Source organism: Pezoporus flaviventris, unplaced genomic scaffold (assembly GCF_033815535.1).
Source record: "Pezoporus flaviventris isolate CSIRO_AGI_PZ_B2104156 unplaced genomic scaffold, CSIRO_AGI_Pfla_v1 ptg000041l, whole genome shotgun sequence".
Taxonomy (NCBI): Eukaryota; Metazoa; Chordata; class Aves; order Psittaciformes; family Psittacidae; genus Pezoporus; species Pezoporus flaviventris.
In genome coordinates this window covers 14,135,988-14,153,233 of record NW_026892589.1, presented here as the reverse complement: position 1 = coordinate 14,153,233, position 17,246 = coordinate 14,135,988, and the positions used below count along the sequence as shown (strand labels likewise).

General features: G+C 57.9%; 1 protein-coding gene across 3 annotated transcripts in view; it reads right to left on the bottom strand.

Moving 5' to 3' along the window:
* Positions 1-6,097: 6,097 nt before the first annotated feature.
* Positions 6,098-17,246, bottom strand: part of SGSM1 (small G protein signaling modulator 1) — a 30,344-nt gene continuing 19,195 nt past the window's right edge. For 2 of the 3 annotated variants that reach the window (XM_061466509.1, XM_061466510.1), the window contains exons 13-25: positions 14,933-15,071; positions 14,517-14,581; positions 14,186-14,331; positions 13,751-13,879; positions 12,988-13,170; positions 10,955-11,026; positions 9,696-10,274; positions 9,452-9,576; positions 8,061-8,143; positions 7,649-7,758; positions 7,340-7,436; positions 6,821-6,988; positions 6,098-6,456 (exon numbers count right to left, since the gene is read on the bottom strand). In XM_061466509.1, coding sequence (XP_061322493.1) covers positions 6,368-6,456; positions 6,821-6,988; positions 7,340-7,436; positions 7,649-7,758; positions 8,061-8,143; positions 9,452-9,576; positions 9,696-10,274; positions 10,955-11,026; positions 12,988-13,170; positions 13,751-13,879; positions 14,186-14,331; positions 14,517-14,581; positions 14,933-15,071 — 1,985 coding nt within the window. In that variant the 3' untranslated portion in view covers positions 6,098-6,367. Of the gene's footprint in view, positions 6,457-6,820; positions 6,989-7,339; positions 7,437-7,648; positions 7,759-8,060; positions 8,144-9,451; positions 9,577-9,695; positions 10,275-10,954; positions 11,027-12,987; positions 13,171-13,750; positions 13,880-14,185; positions 14,332-14,516; positions 14,582-14,932; positions 15,072-16,072; positions 16,253-17,246 lie in introns of all 3 variants that reach the window. The other variant, XM_061466511.1, reaches the window with a different exon arrangement.

Here is a 17,246-nt window from a genome sequence, read left to right as displayed (position 1 = left end):
ATTGATTTATTAAAAACTAAACAATAATTTAAATAATACTAATAATAGATCCCCAGACCCTCAGTGTGGCAGCGGCTCAGGAGCCACCACAGCCTGACACGGACCAGGGGCTGGGACCTGCAGCTCCATCCCCGGGCTCCCGCTTGGTCCCCATGTGCAAAACCCATTTCAGAAAGGAAGTTATTAAAGTACTGAACGGGGATTTAAGGTTGGATACGCTTGTCACTGATCTAAAATTAGACACATTAACAGACTGCTATGGCTATTCCAACAACACACATTCGCCAGGAAACTCGGGATTCGGACAAAGCTTAGACCAAGTCTGAACATTCCAAACCACGGAAACGGCACCAGAACAGCTTAACCCGGCCCTCACTGCCAGCACCACACACAAACAGGGTGCCAGTGGGGCCACAAAGACTTCAGGTGCCTTTATCAGTGATAATGTGCTTACTTGAGGGCAGGCAACAAGGATCATGACCTTGGGCAAGGACCACTGGGGTGCCTGAAACAGCGCAGGCAGCAGGCAGTGGCATTTTATCTGCCTCAGGGTGTCTGGGAACTGGCTCTGGTGAGTTCCAACCCTTCGGGCCCGCTGGAGAAGGGTCACTTCCTCCGCAGGTTGTGCTCTTTCACCACCAATTTGTGCTCAGGCGATTGTCAAATGCCGAAAACCAGCCCAGAACTGCTCGGCCCACGTGGAAATTCCCAAAGGGGGTAAGGAACGTTGGACAGATGTTTGATGAAATGCCAATCATTTCAGGGCTCCTGATGGACGGGCTCTGAACAGCAACACCACAGGGGAGAGCAGAGATCTAAGACGTTATTACAAGCAAACTGAGGTGATGAGGATCCTAACCTGGTCTCACACCCATTTGGAGGACTGCTGCCACAGCAGCTCCCAGTGCAGGGGATTAACCAGCTCCTCCAAGTGAATGAGGAGAGAAAGGAAAACCAGCCAGCTGGATTTAAATAAGAAATGAATAAAGGAGAAAGAATAAGAAGAATCTCATGCCATAAACTGCTCTTGGCCACAAGGCTGCTGTCTCTGAGGTGGGGTTTTGGGATGGGCGCAGCTCACCCGTGGATGGGCTGTGGCAGAACAGCAATTCCAAGTTACCACGTCAAGAATGTCACTCCTCTTGATCTGGTTTTCACTTCGCAGTGATGGAAAGGCCCATGTGGGTATGTGGAGGGATGCTCAGATCGTAAAGAGGCTGGGTGAGAGCAGAACAGGGTGGCAGCAAGAAGTCCCCATGCAAAAAGCCCTCTCAGTCTTCATAAATCACACCCATAGCAAAGCGGTTCAGACACTCAACACAGTGAGAGAACAACTCCTGTAAAACCCACATGTTTAGGAACAAAGACAACTTCTAAAGGGTTTACATGAGTAACACTGAAAGGGATGGGTACCAGGAGCTATTTGGTGGGTTGCATCAGCAGAAAGCTCAAATGCAGACAGGGAATCCATCAGTAACACCCTCGGGGAACATGGCACTGGGACTTTCACTATATTTAAGATACCAAGATAACTGTGAGCTGAGCAGCTCATAAAGTGAATCCCTCATGCCTCTGAGGATGCTCAGCACGGGTGCAATGCATCTCAGCCCATGCCCATCCTTCACTCCAGCTCGGTCTGGAGCCACCCGGAGCAGGGAACATGGGCTGGGACAAGTGGGATGCTGCGCCCAGGGGCAGGATGCAGCCGCCTCGAGTCAGAAGGGGCAGCAGCTCCAGTCCCTGGTCCCCCAGAACAGAGCAACCAGGCTAAAGATAGTCCCAGCCTGCAGTGCCATTGCAGGGGGTGGATGTCAGCGGCATGGAGCCGCTGGGATGAGCCATTCCTCTCCCCAAGGAGCCAGACAAGATGACTGTATAAGGGCAAGAATTCCCCTGCCATGGGCTTCTCCCGCTGTGGTAAACACGATCCTGTGGCAGCACAGCTGGGAGAGCTGCGTGTCCCACAGGGCCATGGGATCCTCACTGTCAGGAGCCCACAATAGAGCTTCATCCCAGCAGAGGGGCAGAGCGGGGCAGGAGGGCCACGAGCAGCTGCACAATGAAAACCTGTGCTTAAATTTAGCAGGCTTTAACCATCAAATAGATGTTGAGCCCCAGGCTCCTGGTGCTGCTGCACACCAGGTCTCCACAAGCACCTAAACCTGTGGCCAGCAAGGAGCAGAGCTGCCACTGCGGAGCTGATGCTCAGAGCAAGCTGGGATCACGCATGGACAGGGGCTGGGGAAGAGCAGAGCACAGGGACTGCCACAGCCTGGTCCTGTCCTGCCTGCTCCTATACGGGCAGCGTGGCCAGGGTCCGGCAGGGTGGGCAATAGGGAACCATCCACCACTGCAGGGCATGGAAAGCGCTCACGTCTCCTCCCTCAGACCTGCACAGAGCTGCACCTCTGGGCTCAGACCCGAGTTCTCAGGGGAGCATGGGGAGCAGATGGTTTTCACTGGCTTGTGTAGGAGCTGGAGCAGAGCAGTGCACTGGAGCAGTGCCTGCAGCCAGGAGAGCGGATCAGCTCCTCTGTCCGGATCATGCCATTCCCCTTTCCTAACCAGAGGTCTGATCAGCTGCGGGGCAGAATGACTTCACTCCCACGTTAAATGACAGACCGTGTTCGTGGGACTATCCCATTTCCTTGCAACCCACACCAAGCCTCAACCCTGCAACTGCCCTTGCACAAGCTAATCCCAGGGCTGGCACAGCAGAGGTCTGCTCAGTGGAACTCAGCCCCCCTCCTCAAACAAAGGCTCTTGTAACGCTTTTTCCCCCTCTCTTTCTTCTTTCCCAGTTTTAAGGTCAGAACTAAACCCAGGCTGAGGTCATGATGGGGGCTCTGCTCTGAGCCTCCTGCTGCTGTACCAGAACAACTCGCACAGTACAGGGACAGTGACAGATTGGCACATCATGGAGTAGGTGCTATAGGAACCACACAGTTCTTAGAAGCAAAAGAGTTCTTCTCCCTCCCACCCCCCTCAAAAAATAACCCGCTTAATTCCCATATTTCTCTCTATACCATATATATAGATATCATATAGACACACTTTTCTGGTAAACGCTTACAAGATATTGGAAAGAACATTGAAAAGATAGATCTCCATTTGCATAACAAAGCACACCCACGTACTCCAGTGTACAAGGACACACAGTAAAGAACAACCAAGAAATAAAGACTTCTTTGCCCCAGAAGTTACTCAAAAGACACTGCTATTGAGCGGCCCAGAGACACCCTCGGTCAACACAGAGCAAATATGGTGCAGAATGTCTTGGCTTTCTCTGTGTGAAAACCAAGGAATTAAAACAGGAGCTTGAAAGGTAAAGTGTCAGCGATGCTGCCTGGTAAGACTGTGTAAGCTCACCTGTTGGTTCTGGTCCCTCACAGGGGAGGAGGGAGCATTTCCCTTCCCCGTTGGAGCAGGGGATGCTTGTGCCGGGAGGCAGAGGGAACAGGCACAGCCTGCACCCTGCTTTGTGGAAAGAGGGAAGATTCCCACACCAAGTGCAGAGCTGAAGCTCAGGGGCCTCTGCTCCCTCTGCTGCTGCAGACCAAGCGCTCTTGGGAGACTTAATGCAGACAACTGCTTCAAGAGATCTCCTAGATCGCTGGTACACATCTGCTTGTTGGGGTTATGGGGAAGGAAAGGCTCCCCATCGCTGCAGCCTCCAGTGGGTTCAGTCTGTGCTGCTGGCCCCTGGATCTCCCAGCTGCAGGCTCTCTGCACTACAGAAGGAGCAGCCGGTTTGCTGGGGAGCTGCAAACCACTTCAGCACGCTCCAGAGCTGCTCTGCAGCTGCAGCCTTCCCTCCTGCAGATCCACATCCCTCTTCATTCCTGCATGGAACGGCTGACACGTGCCACGACTAAGTACAGAACACGGCACAGACAGATGCTCCAGAGAGGGAAGGGCCCCTTTCCCCTTCGGGGGAGCAGCACGCCAGCAGCAAGAGAAGAGCAGGGCCTTACCTTGCAGAGGGGAGGAGAACGTGCACACACACATCACACGCCACACACAACACATCACACACATCACACACGTCACGTCACACGTCACACGTCACGTCACACGTCACACGTCACGTCACACGTCACACGTCACACGTCACACGTCACACGTCACACGTCACACGTCACACGTCACGTCACACGTCACGTCACACGTCACACGTCACGTCACACGTCACACGTCACGTCACACGTCACGTCACACGTCACACGTCACGTCACACGTCACACGTCACGTCACACGTCACACGTCACGTCACACGTCACACGTCACGTCACACGTCACACGTCACGTCACACGTCACACGTCACACGTCACACACCACGTCACACGTCACACACCACGTCACACGTCACACACCACGTCACGTCACACGCCACACACCACGTCACACGCCACACACCACGTCACACGTCACACACCACGTCACACGTCACACACCACGTCACACGTCACACACCACGTCACACGTCACACACCACGTCACACGTCACACACCACGTCACACGTCACACACCACGTCACACGCCACACACCACGTCACACGCCACACACCACTCACACGCCACACACCACTCACACGTCACACACCACGTCACACGTCACACACCACATCACACGCCACACACCACTCACACGTCACACACCACGTCACACGTCACACACCACGTCACACGTCACACACCACGTCACACACCACACACCACTCACACGTCACACACCACGTCACACACCACACACCACTCACACGTCACACACCACGTCACACATCACACACCACGTCACACATCACAAACCACGTCACACATCACACACCACGTCACACATCACACACGTCACACATCACACACATCACACACATCACACACGTCACACACCACACATCACACACACCACACACAACACGCCACACATCACACACCACACATCACACACCCCACACACGTCACACATCACACACACCACACATCACACACTTCATGGAGGGGAACACGGATTTTGCAGCAAAACTTGAGAGCAAGAAGCCAAGAACCCAGCCCCTTCCCCGCTGCTGCGAGCACGGCTCCCGGCAGCCCTGCGGCCATCGCAAAGCCTCCCTGGCTGCACCAGAGCTACCAAGCACCCACCCCTCTCCTTTGCCTTTAGTGTTTGTACCTGAGTTGAAGAATGAATCCAAACCCTCCTTAGCGCAGCCCTAGCACGACGGGCATCCCTGCTCGCACACTGGCAGGGCTGGAGAGGCACCTCATGCAGGGGCCACAGAAGGGCATCTTCCAACAGCAGAGCCCACTCAGGGACCTCGGGCTATTTTCCTCTTCACAGGCATTGAAAGAAGCCCACCAAGACCTCACTGGAGACTTACGGTGGATGTAAGGGCCTTTGAAGCCAAGCCCAGAAGCACGCAGAAACCCCACAGGCACCCAGGGGATTGGCTGCACTGTCCTGCTTGGAGCAGCTGGTCCTTAAATGAGCAGAGGAGACAGGCACCTTCAGAGGGAAGGTGAGGACAGACCCCCCCAGAAGCTCTGACCTGCCCACCGAGGAGCTCTCCCCTAACAGAGGAACCAGCCTCCTACCATGAGCAGCTCGAGTAAGGCAGGTAAGAAAACCTCGGGTCTAGAGCTCGCAGAGGAGGCTGGGACCAGATTTTCCGGTGTTCAGAGAGCATCGGAGAAGCTGGGTTTGACAGAAAAGCCCAATGCTGAATTTGGAGCTCTTCTGAAAACCCATGCGGAGCTGAAACTCCCGTGTGCTCGGATGCTGCAGTAACAAACAATGTAAAACCCCCAGGGGGAGAACGGAGCCCTAAAAATAACCCTACAGGGGATGCGCTGAGGGACCAGATCAAAGGGGAACTTCTGTGATCCAAGCCCCTCTGTTACTGGCAGAACCTCGTGATGTTGGTCACAAACTGAGCACTGGCAGCACCGGGCTTGTGGGGCTGGTTCCTGGTGCCACGGGGCAGCGCCTGCCCAAGGAGCAGCTCCATCCCATTGCAGCAAAGGCTGCTGAGCCCAAGGCAGCCCCAGGGATGGGGGCAGCTCCCACAGCCCCAGCTCTGCCTGGGTGCTGGTTTTGGGTGCTCCCAAAGCAAGTCCTCAGCACTGAGATGCACTTGCACAGATCTTTGGTTAAGTCACTGAAGGCGGCTGCGAAGACGTGAGCCAGGAGCACTGGACCTAACACTGAACACAGCACGTGGAGAGCTAAGGGTACTTCCAGCTTAGACAGCAGCATGTGTCCAACTACCTTGTATCCACAGGCATGGCACGTGGAGGAGGAGGAGAAGGGGAGGAAGCATTGGAGGGGCGTCCCGGCTCCTTGTCTGGATATCTCGCCTTCCCCCTGTCCTTCACTTGTTCTCGATCAGAGTCTGGACTTTATAGACGAGGTCCCGAGCCAGCTTCAGGATCTGCTTGGTGTTGTGCCGCTCGGCCATCTCTGGAACACAGACAGGAGGAGGATAGATATGAGCACCCCGTGTCCCGAGGAGCACCCCGTGTCCCGAGGAGCACCCCGTGTCCCGCGAAGCCCCCCAGCCCCGAGCTCCCAGCAGGAGCTGAAGCCACAGATCCCTGCCCAAGTTCCCAAGCACCATCCCTCACAGACACCTGAGGAGCCATCACTAACGACTCCTTTGGGGGTGATTACTGCCCGCAGGAGGCACAGCCTGTGCCCACAGCTCCCATCAAGCACAGCAAGGAGGGCTCTGTTGTAACATACACCAGTATGGCCCAGATGACTGTCTACAGCTGGGCACGTGCTGCCTACACCCGCGTGGCTGCCCGGGAGGATGCAGCTGTACCATTGAAAAACTTGATGATGTCTGTAAAATCCATGTTGTTCTCCAGGATGATGTCCCGGTACATTTCCACCAACGCCAGGGCTATGAAGAGCACGTAGTGAGCAGAGGAGACGTGAGCAGCTGCCCAGATGGTCTCCCAGACGGCAAAGACATCATCGTACACCAGCTCTGTAACACGGGAGAAAGCCCAGCAGTGACTGCACCAGCCTGGCTTTACAACCACCCTGACTCAACAGCAGCCCTGGGAAGATGCTGGGGGTTCCTTCCCACCGGAACCTGTTCCTGGTGGAAGCAATAAGCGACTCATGCCAGGGACAGGTCTCCCGGCTGCAGCACGTGGCGCAGGCTCAGGACGCAAACCCAGCCGCTCTGGAAGAGCGGGTTCTGCATCCACACAGAAAAGCCCCACATCTACCAGGGAAGAGCAAACCAGGAGCATGCGGTCGAGTCCAGACAAGCGGAGCTGCAGAGGGCACGCAGACCTCGCCTTCCCTCGCCCCTTGCTGCCTCAGCACGCACCTCTCTTGAAGTCCAGGAGAAACCACCGGTAGCAGAAGTAGAAGTGAGTGTAGTCACCGTTCTGGTGCATCAGCTCAAAGAGCTCCGAGTCCAGGATCTGACGAGGAAAGCAAAAGGAAACTCAATGATGCACGTTGGAGGCAGCAGCCATGCCCCTGCCTGCTCTCCTCTGGTCCCACTGCAGCTTCCACCCAGCTTCGCAGTCCTGGTACTCGTTACTCCAGGCTGACTCTACAGCCTCCTGCTCCCCACCACTGCATGAGACCCCCATCCCAAGACCAGCCTTGGTTTGTGCCGGGACCCTGTTACCTGGATCAGGGATCTCATGTTGGCAAAGTGGGTGTCCATGGCTCCTCCATGGGGAAAGTTCTGATTCATCCTCTTCATCAGCTCAGTGAAACAGCTGAAGGCCAGAGCCTCTGTGCGGGGAAGAGACCGTCACTGGGGCTGCAGGGACGCTGCTGCATCCTCACCACCACAACCCACGGGCAGCAGGGACATCCCTCCCGCTCCACACAGAGCCCAGGGACAGGCAGTTCAGGCTGCGGCAAGCACACACTGTGCCCAGGCTGGGCTCCTGGGAGTCACTCAGCACCAACACAAATGGAATCCTGCTGCTTCACACCTCTGAGCACAGGACAGCTCAAAGGGTCACCACCAGCACAGCACCAGAGCCCTGTGCTGCCACGAAGGTCCAGGGAAAGCAGAGGCACCCACTCACCATCATCCAGGATGACGAGGAGAGGGGCCAGCAGGTCACACATCCCCTGCACGTAGCCGATCTCAATGTGCTGCCAGATGTAGCTGTGGGAGAGAGCAGGAAAGGTGGCCCATGAGCCCTCCCCATGCCACAGCCCGACGCCTCGCTTCCTAACCTGCCTCTGTTCCCAGGGCACCGGCGTTCCCTGCATGCTGCCACCAGCACAAGGCTGTGGCTGCCCCATCCCTGGCAGTGCTCAAGGCCAGGTTGGACACGGGGACTTGGAGCAAGCTGCTCCGGTGGAAGGGGTCCCTGCTAGGGCAGGGGTTGGAGCTGGAGGAGCTTTAAGTTCCCTTCCACCCAAATCAACCTGGGATTCTATGGTTAAGTTCCCGTGGTGACTTTAAGAAGCCATGCCTGGCACAGCCCATGGCCATGGCGCTGATCCAGGGCTGTGCCATGGCCACTGCATGGAAATCGGTGTGGGGAAGAGCGGAATCAGAAAGCACAGCAGGGTGGGGTTGTCGTCCAGACTGACAGCGTGTGAATTCACCTCTCATTCTCATCTTCCCCCTCAACTCATCCTCCTGCCCCTGTCTTCCCAACGTTCCCGTTTCCCCTCCCGGGACCCCATGTCCCAGGAAGCAACCAGCCTGTGGATATCTTCCCATATTTGGTAGCAAGTCAAAACGTGCTGCAAAAGGGCTCGCATCCACTGCTGGCACAAGGGAAGGATCTTTCCCAGCCCGCCCCCTCCGACGTCTGCTGCACCGTGGGCCTTATCCCAGCAGAGATCTCCAGCCTGGCTGTCAGACGGAGCGATGGCTCCCATGGAACAGCAGCTTCTCCTCATGTTTGCAGGATGAGGAAGGACAGTTCAGCCTTTGCTGCTCTGAGCTGCTGAACGTCACACAGCAACCCCTCAGTCACAGGGCCTGAGCAAAGAGAATCAGATCCCCTGGGATGGCTGGGCCTGGGCAGGCACTAAGCACTCGGTGGCTTCAGGCACACCCTCGTTAGCACCACAGCTCTGCAGGCTCATCCTCATCGCGTTTTCCAGACACATTCCAGGGAGCAGTTGGGCTGCACCAGGTCCAGAACGCCTGAGCATCCCCAGGGAGCCTCTGCTTAGGCCAAGACACAGCAGGCAGAGCACAAAGGGCAGGATGCTGGGCTCCTCAGTGTGCTAACTGCGGGGTCCTGGGGCTGTGGCCCAGTTCTGGGATGGGGAGGGGATGATAAAAAGCTCCCCCTGACCCAGCAGTGTGCACCTGAGCCCAGAACCACCTCCCCGTGTGCTGGGCTGCACCCCCAGAGCACGAGCAGCAGCTCAGGGAGGGGATTCTCCCCCGAAACCTGGAGAGGGGCTTTGAGAAGTGCCTGTGTGCCCCCCCCGGCCCCACAGCTCCCACCTGCACATGATGTTGCGCAGCTTCTCCAGGTTGGCGGGGGTGAAGTACCAGTAGTTGCGGTCACAGCGCTGCACGTCCTTCTCGATGCGGTGCAGGTTCACCGTGTACATGTCCAGGAGCTCTGCCTGCCCAAAGCAAACACAAAGCTGGCTGGGTTTTAAATGGAAACCGGGAAGAAAGCTGCAGGGGGGACAGGGAGCAGAGAGCGAGGCAGGGCCCACGCAGGGAACAAGCCCACGCTCACCGAGTAGGTGACACCCGTCGAGGAGACGGCAGCCGTTCCACTGGTGGCCAGATCAGCTGCAGGCAGGGAGTCCAGCTGCGGGTACAGGCTCTCCATCTCCGGCTCCTCGGAGAGGTTGTCCTCACTCTCCACCAAGCTCTGCTTCTCAGCTTCGCTGTGTGCCCAGCTCTCTACCACGGCCAGGGCCACACGGTCTCCATCACGCAGGACCCCCGAGGAGCTCACCGGAACAAAGTCCGCGCTTCCACCGCTGCCAAACTCCCCTTCCAGGCTGTCCTGGCCCTGCAGCTTCTCCTCCTGCCGGGCCCCATCGGGGTCCTGCGGGGCTGGCACATCCGAGCCCCCCGCCTTTCCCTGAGAGCTGGCCGAGGACTTGGTGGTCTCCAGGGCACTGTCCTCGTTGCTGAAGCTGCGCTCGGAGAACCCCGACGCGATGGAGAAGTTCTGGGACGAGGGGTGGCCGGAGTCCGGGGAGCAGGCACCGTTGGGCACGGTCCCGTTGGGGATCTTGCTCGCTTTGCCATCTTCCAGCTGAGCGTCCGCTTCGGGCTGCTCCGCCTCATCAACAGACTCAAACACCTGCAACGCAGGGCAAAGAGCCCCCGTGCTCAGCACGCTGCTGGGAACACGGCATTACGGCCCCAGGAGCTGCACTCAGGCAGCAGCGGGGAAGGAGGAAGATTTGCTCTGCACGCACAGGGCTCCTACAAGCAAGTCCCAGAGGACTTGAGGGCATTTTAATTTGCCAGCGCTGTGCCTGGCTGCGGCTCCGCATCTTTGCTGTAGTGAAAGACAAGTCCAGCTGAGCATCCAGCTCTGCCCCATTGAACCAGCCTTGGAGGACACGTGGGCACACCTCAGCCTTGAGGCTCCCCTGCCTGCATTGTGGCAGGTCAGTGCTTGATGATTTACACAGCTCAGAGCCCACAGCCCCGGCTCCGAAGGACTGCACTTTCCGCAGCACAGCATCATCCCCCCACGCTGGTTAAACCCACGGCCACCGACACAGGGAGCAGTTCAGGGCTCTCAGGTGTGAAGGCCACAGCGGGGCTGGTCCCGCAAGCCCAGGCTGGTGAGCATCACCCACCACCGGCACCGCGTGGCTCTGAGCTGGGTGGCACCAGAGGGTGCTGGGAGTCACTCCCCCCCCCCCCAGAAACCACCGTGGGCACTGAGCTGCCCAAGCTGGGGCTGAGCACCGCAGGCTGCTGGGTGGCCTCAAGGAGCAGGGGGGACACGGGGCTGCTGCTGCTGCTCACCTGGGTGCTGGAGCTGGAGTCGCTCTGCAGCCGGGCGTGATTCTGTCGGCCGGAGCTGCAGCTCTGCGAGGACTGAAAGGGAGGGAAGAGGACATGAAAAGGCAAAGGGCACGGGGAGAGGCCAGGCTGGCAGAGGTGGGCACAGAGCAGGTGAAAACGCACCCCATAACCTCCCGCATTTGACCCATGCGAGACGTTCACATCACCCAGCTCTGCCCGGCGCATCAGCCCCAAGCCCAGCGCCCTGCCCCAGCCTCCCACTGAGGGCCTGCTGGAGATGACAAAGGCCAAGCCAGCACGTGTGGGTCTGAGGGAACCGCTTCCTTCTGGCCCCTGGAGAACCCATGCTGCCTCCTGGAGAGCAGATTCCTACAACCCCCTGTCCTAATTTGGCAGCATCACAGCTCGCCCCATCCTGGTTCACATAAACCATGAAGTCACAGCCCATAAACCACCCTTCTGAGCACATTAATGGCTTTTTCCTTCTCTTAAAGGACAAATACTGATGTTTAAAGCCAGACTCCATTGAGGCTGACCCTCTAAAAGCCAACTGCACCCTGTTCTGGCTTCCAGCTGAAGCACAGGAGGAAGGGTTGGGCTTTGCTCTGCCCCATGGATTCCCGCTGGGCAACCAGCCCCCTTGTCATCCAAGCCATCCCAGTGCCAGGCTTATCCCGGCACAGGAGCCCATGGGGCTCGGGATGCAGGGACATCAGGCACAAACAATAGGGCTCTCAGAGCGCTGTGAGCTGGAGCTGCCCCAGCCTCGTGCTGTGGGTGTTCACTGGGCAGGGCTCTGGTGCACAGAGGAAGGGCGACAGCTTTCCTCCATGGCCAGGGGAGCGGCTGCTAACAGGAAATGTCAGGGTGAGATGGGAAAAGGGAGAACTTTTGTGTGTGGAACTCCGGCAGCTCCCTTCCCAGCACAGGCAGAGGTGGACACGAACCAACAGCAGCAGAGATGCCACGGGGGTCACAGAATCAGGGAATGCTTTGGGTTGGAAGGGACCTTAAAGCTCCCCCAGCTCCAACCCCTGCCACGGCAGGGACCCCTTCCACTGGAGCAGCTTGCTCCAAGCCCCTGTGTCCAACCTGGCCTTGAGCACTGCCAGGGATGGGGCAGCCACAGCCTCAGCCCCCTCACAGGGTGCAGCCCCCTCTGCCCGTGCCCTGCAGAGCTGAGCCATCAGCTCTTGCACACAGACCCTGGTTCAGATTTGCCTTCCTCCATCTCCCCCTGTGTAACCCACACTGGACTGAGCTCATCCCTTTCCCAAAGCAACCCCGAAGGAAACCAGAGGACTCCGGAGCTGCACCTACCGAGCCCTTTCCAGCCTGGCCCCGCTCTGGCAGCTCGAGGTCAATAACCCAGCACCGCTGAGCTGCGCTGCTCTGCTTCCAAGGGTAAAACCCACACGGAAACACTCCCTGGACTCTGTTCCCAGGGCGGCCTTTCCTTTAGCAGCCTTTTCCCCCCACACCCCTTGGTGTGGGCTCTGGATCTGGCTCCTCGCTGCACTGCTGGAAGCCAGACCCATGGAGCTGGGTGCCGGCAGAAAAAGGAACATGGAGAAGGGAGCCAAGACTCCACTTGGCTCTTTCACAGCCCCTCAGTGCCAGAAACGTCATCTTCCTCCCTGCCTGACCCCCTGCCCTCTCCTCCCTTCCACGCCTGCCTCCAGGGCCTCTGTGCCCAGCACGGGTGCAGACCCGGTCAGTGCTGCTGCAAGAACCGAAGCACATTTGTTCGACCCCCAGTACACCACTCAGACCAAAACCTCATGGTCAGGGCAGCACCACACGCTGTGGAAACGGCGGTCATGCCATGGCAGATGCCTCCTCCCGCTTCTGAACGCTGCAAGAGCACATGAAAGGTGGGTAAGAAAGCCCCGAGTCTAACTTGCATGGACTGCAGCGAGCGATGAGGTGTGGAGGCGGACACGGGGCAGGGAAGGAGGGCGAGCAAGGACCAGGTACCCCATAGCAGAGGCCAACAGGAAGCTGGGTGAGCAGAGCCCTGCCCGCGCCCTCACCTCGTTGCTGATGGTGGAGTCCCTGTGCATCATCCTCTGGAGGTGGGAATCCAGGCTGGCCCCTGAGGAGCACTTGGCCAGGGCAGCCGCATGCGACTCCTTCTCCCGCTGGCGGACGATGGCCTCGCAGCCCAGCCACTGCGCCATGGTGTGCTCGTAGCACGTGCGCGTCTGCTCGTCCGCCTGCGGACGGGGGATCGGACACAGGCGCTGGGAATGCTGCCCTGGAGGAGCCCGGAACCAGCCCCTCCTGCACCCCCAGCAGCCCTGCACAGGGACGTGCACGCCTGTATGAACCGTGGCTAAATGCAGGTCACCCATCTCTGCCCCTGCTGTGCAAAAAGGATGCGGACGGGATGCAGAGGGTCCGGCCTAGAAAGGCTGGACCAGATGATCCCTGAGGTCCCTTCCAGCCTGGGGTTCTGAGATGCTGCGATCTGCGCAGTGCCAGCCAGAGCCTGACCCACAAAACCTTGCAAAATCAGGATGGAAAAATGACCACCCCTCTCCTCCCGGCCTGGTTATGTCGGGACACAACCAACCAGCAGCTGCACGGGGAGCCCGAGCTTGCTCCTATCGATTCCTGCTTCCCCAGGTCCTTCTCCCACCTCCTACCACCGCAGTACAAAGGGACACAACACCCAGTGAGTTCACAGGGTGAGCTCTGGCACAGAGACGCTTCAAGCTGTGAAGTGCCCAGAGCACAGCAATGCAATGCACAAGGCTGCTGAGCGTCCCCATCCTCTCCTGTACCCACACCAACCTCCTTCCTTTCTGCCTCCGTCATCCCGAACTGGTAATGGCCCAGCAGGAAGGGCCAGACAGCCTTCCTGATCTCGTGCTGGATCCCACCATAGTAGATCAGCCGCAGCAGCTCCTGGTCCTCGTAACTCTGTGGGAAGAGCTCCGAGTCAGCGCAGGCGCAGCCAGGCGCACAGCCCCTCCACCCCGAGCACTGCCCAGACGCTGAGCCCCACAGGATCACTGCCCGTTCATTGCACGTGACCCCTCAGATCTCTGCTTGGGCTTCAGTAGAGCCAGAGGCCCCTGTGGGCGCGCATCCTGGGAAAGACTGGCCAGGAAGCGGCCACCAAACCCGCTCAAGTGACGATGCTACAACCGCTGAAGCGATGCTGCCCAGCACCCAGGAGCTCCCAAGCCCCCCGCAGCAGGTATATCCCAGGAGGACCGGCCCTACCGTGCTGTCCTGCAGGTATCTCTGCCAGATGTCCACGGTCAGCCCCGAGCTGGCGCTGCAGGGCACATCAGGGGACACGATGTTGTGGTTCACCAGCGCCGAGAGGTGGGTGCGCACCGTGGAGAGGTGCCTGCAATAGGCCAGCCCTGCGCCGGGCCGAAGCAAACATTCAGCCACAGAACCCGAGGAGCAGCGAGGATGCAGAGCAGGAGGAAGCTCTGATTGAGGGTCCCGGAAAGAGACCCTCAGCACCGCTCCTAGCCCGGATCCCAGGAGCTCGTGCCGTGCCCACCACGCATCTCAAGGCGTCACGGATGTGACAAGTACTCACAGCCGTAGAAGGCCCGGGAGAGGATCTGGTACTTCATGTTGTCACACAGGAGCTTCAGCGGAGCTCTGCCAATACAAACACATCGGACGGGAGGAGAGGAAACGCTCCGTGTGCTCCCCGAACCCCTGCTTTGATCTGACTGCTCCAGCTTTGCCTTCAGAGGTGCCCACCGGCCCTCTGCTCAGCCTGAGAGCAGCAATTCCTGCTGGCAGGACACGGCCCCAGAGCAGCTGAGACGCCGAGCCCCACTTCAGCCTGGACACGTCCCACTGGCCCCTGCACAGCCAAGCCAAGCCTGAGGCTGGAGGCAGCACTTGCACTGCGCCAGCTCCAGCCTGGCCAGCACCTGAGCTGTCTCCCGCTCCCCTGCCCCGTGCTCCCTGCGGCTCCCAAAGCGAGCGGCGCTGCTGCTGTACCTCTCGTGGCTGCAGCCGTTGCCTGGTCCACCGTCGGAGGAGCCGCTCTGGGAGCAGGAGGAGCAGGAGGACTTGCGGGTGCTGGGCTGCCACATGGGAGGCAGAGCAGAGCCTGGCGCGTCCATCAGGTCCTGGGGCGCTGCGAGGGCAGAGAGAGGAGCATCAGGTGCTGCCAGCGCTGCCCCCAGGCGAGGCACAGGAGGCCAGAGAGGAGAGCTTTGAGCAGCAGCTGCAGCATCCCATCCATGCAAGGAGGCTCCAGGCACCAGGTAGGACCCAGAGCAGGGAATGACAGCACCAGCACTGGGGAGCTCAGCAGAAAGGGAAGGAAACAAAGAGGATTGATTAAAGAGAGCAAGAATCATCTGCTAAGAAGTACAGTGCCTTCTGCAAGCTCATCTTGAGCTGCTGTGTGCTGACCATGGCGGGGAACAAACACCCAACCCACGGGGACTGAGGGGAAGGGGCTGCAATAAGTGACACACAGATGAGGAGAAACAGGAGTGAAATCAGCTGCTGTCCCAGGAAGAGTGGGTCACTGGAAGGGAAAAGCTCCCATCTCTCAAGCATTCAGATCCCATCCAAGACGCAAGGAAAGAAGGGAGCATCCAAATCACACAAGAGAGAAAGATTTGATGACGAGGCTGAGCGGGACAGCAGGAGCAAGGAGCTCTTCCTGTTGTCACTTGCTAAATCCCTGCTGAAACTCAGAAGTGCTATTTCAGGGGCCCTGGACACAGCTCAGGTACTGCCTCACGTGGGTCATGCTGAGCAGCTTGGCTGCTGTCCTGCCTGGAATAGCTCCTGCCCTTCACTCTTGGGCCTCCCTAGGAGAAGGTGAACTGTGGGATGGAGGAAGAAGAATGAAGAATAATCCGTCTGACTCCTCCTTGGAAATGAAATCATGGCAGAAATTCCATCTTCCACACGGGAGCAGGTTCCCCCCTCAGCCTGGCTCTCACCGGCTCCCTGTTTGTGATGCTGAATAACTGATCCTGGCAAGAAAGACGTTGAAATATCCCCGGGAAAGCCTCTTCCCTTCCCCTCTGAGCCGGTGCTGAGGGGTTGGTGACAGTCAGGAACTGCCAAGTGACAACACAGGCGAGCAGCAGCACCGGACACCAACAACAGCCGCATCACACTGACACCGAGCGGTCCCCAGAGGGCCAAAGGGAGGTCGGGACGTGATGGGGAGCCTCAGAAACCACTTAGGGGTCACCACCATCCCGCTCGCAGCTGCAGTCCTTGTGCTCCTCCCTCTCATTGCACTGATGGAGATCACAGAGGCGAGGAACGGCTGAAAATGGCCATTAATGGGAACTAGAGACACAGAGAGAGGACAAAGGCACAAATCAAAGGGGATAAAGGCAGAATCCACCGAGAAGAGAGAACTGATGCAGGTCCACCCCCTCCGGGAAGGTCCACAGGAACCTCGCAGGCTTGGATGATGCCAGCTGAGGAGATTGCAGCAATTCATTTCACTGAAGCCTTGGCCCCCAGCATGGAATTAAGGGGTAGATCAAAAGGCAGCTGCAGAAAGGAGCATCTCCATCTGGTGTTTTAGCCTCAATCAGATCTTGATCTGACTCACTGAATTGTGTTAGTCAGCTAAAGGCAGGGAGAACTAAGTATAACCTTAACTGACGTTATGGAGGAGTCACAGGAGATGCGATTGCTCCCTTCCAGCCTCAAAATTACAGGAACAAGTTCCTGATCCAATTTTGTAGCTTTTAAAACCCCCTCCACAAGTTCTATCTCACTCTTGGTTCCCCCCTTACAAAGTCACCCACGACGCTCCCAGAAGTCAGAAACTGGCATCCCACAGAAGAGTGAGGACAAATGCACAGTCATTTCAGCGAGCACATTGCTCACATCATTCCCAACCAGGCATTTGGTTTGGTGAATCCAGCAGCATCCTCTCCTTTGCCCTGTGAGCCAGGGAGTGAAGAGACACGGCTCAAGCCTGGCAACACCCAGACAAGGTGCTGTTGACCTTCCTTTACACTGCAGAAGGAACAGATGGATCTAATGCAGCACTTGCTGACCTGGCCTGGGGATAGCAAGAGATGAATCAGCCCTGGAGGCTTGTGATGGTGAACAGTGACCCCCAAGGAGTGTGACCAGAGTGCCCCTTCCTATTGACATGATGTGCAAGGATTTCCTCCTTGTGGCCTCTTGTGCAGCTGCAGTGAAGGACTCCCCAGCAAAGGAAAGGTTAAAACAAATAAACCCCAGCCCATACATGATTAAAGGCAGCACTGCTACAAGCAAAGCCCATTGCCCTGGAGCCACCTCCTGGCACGATGCGCCATGC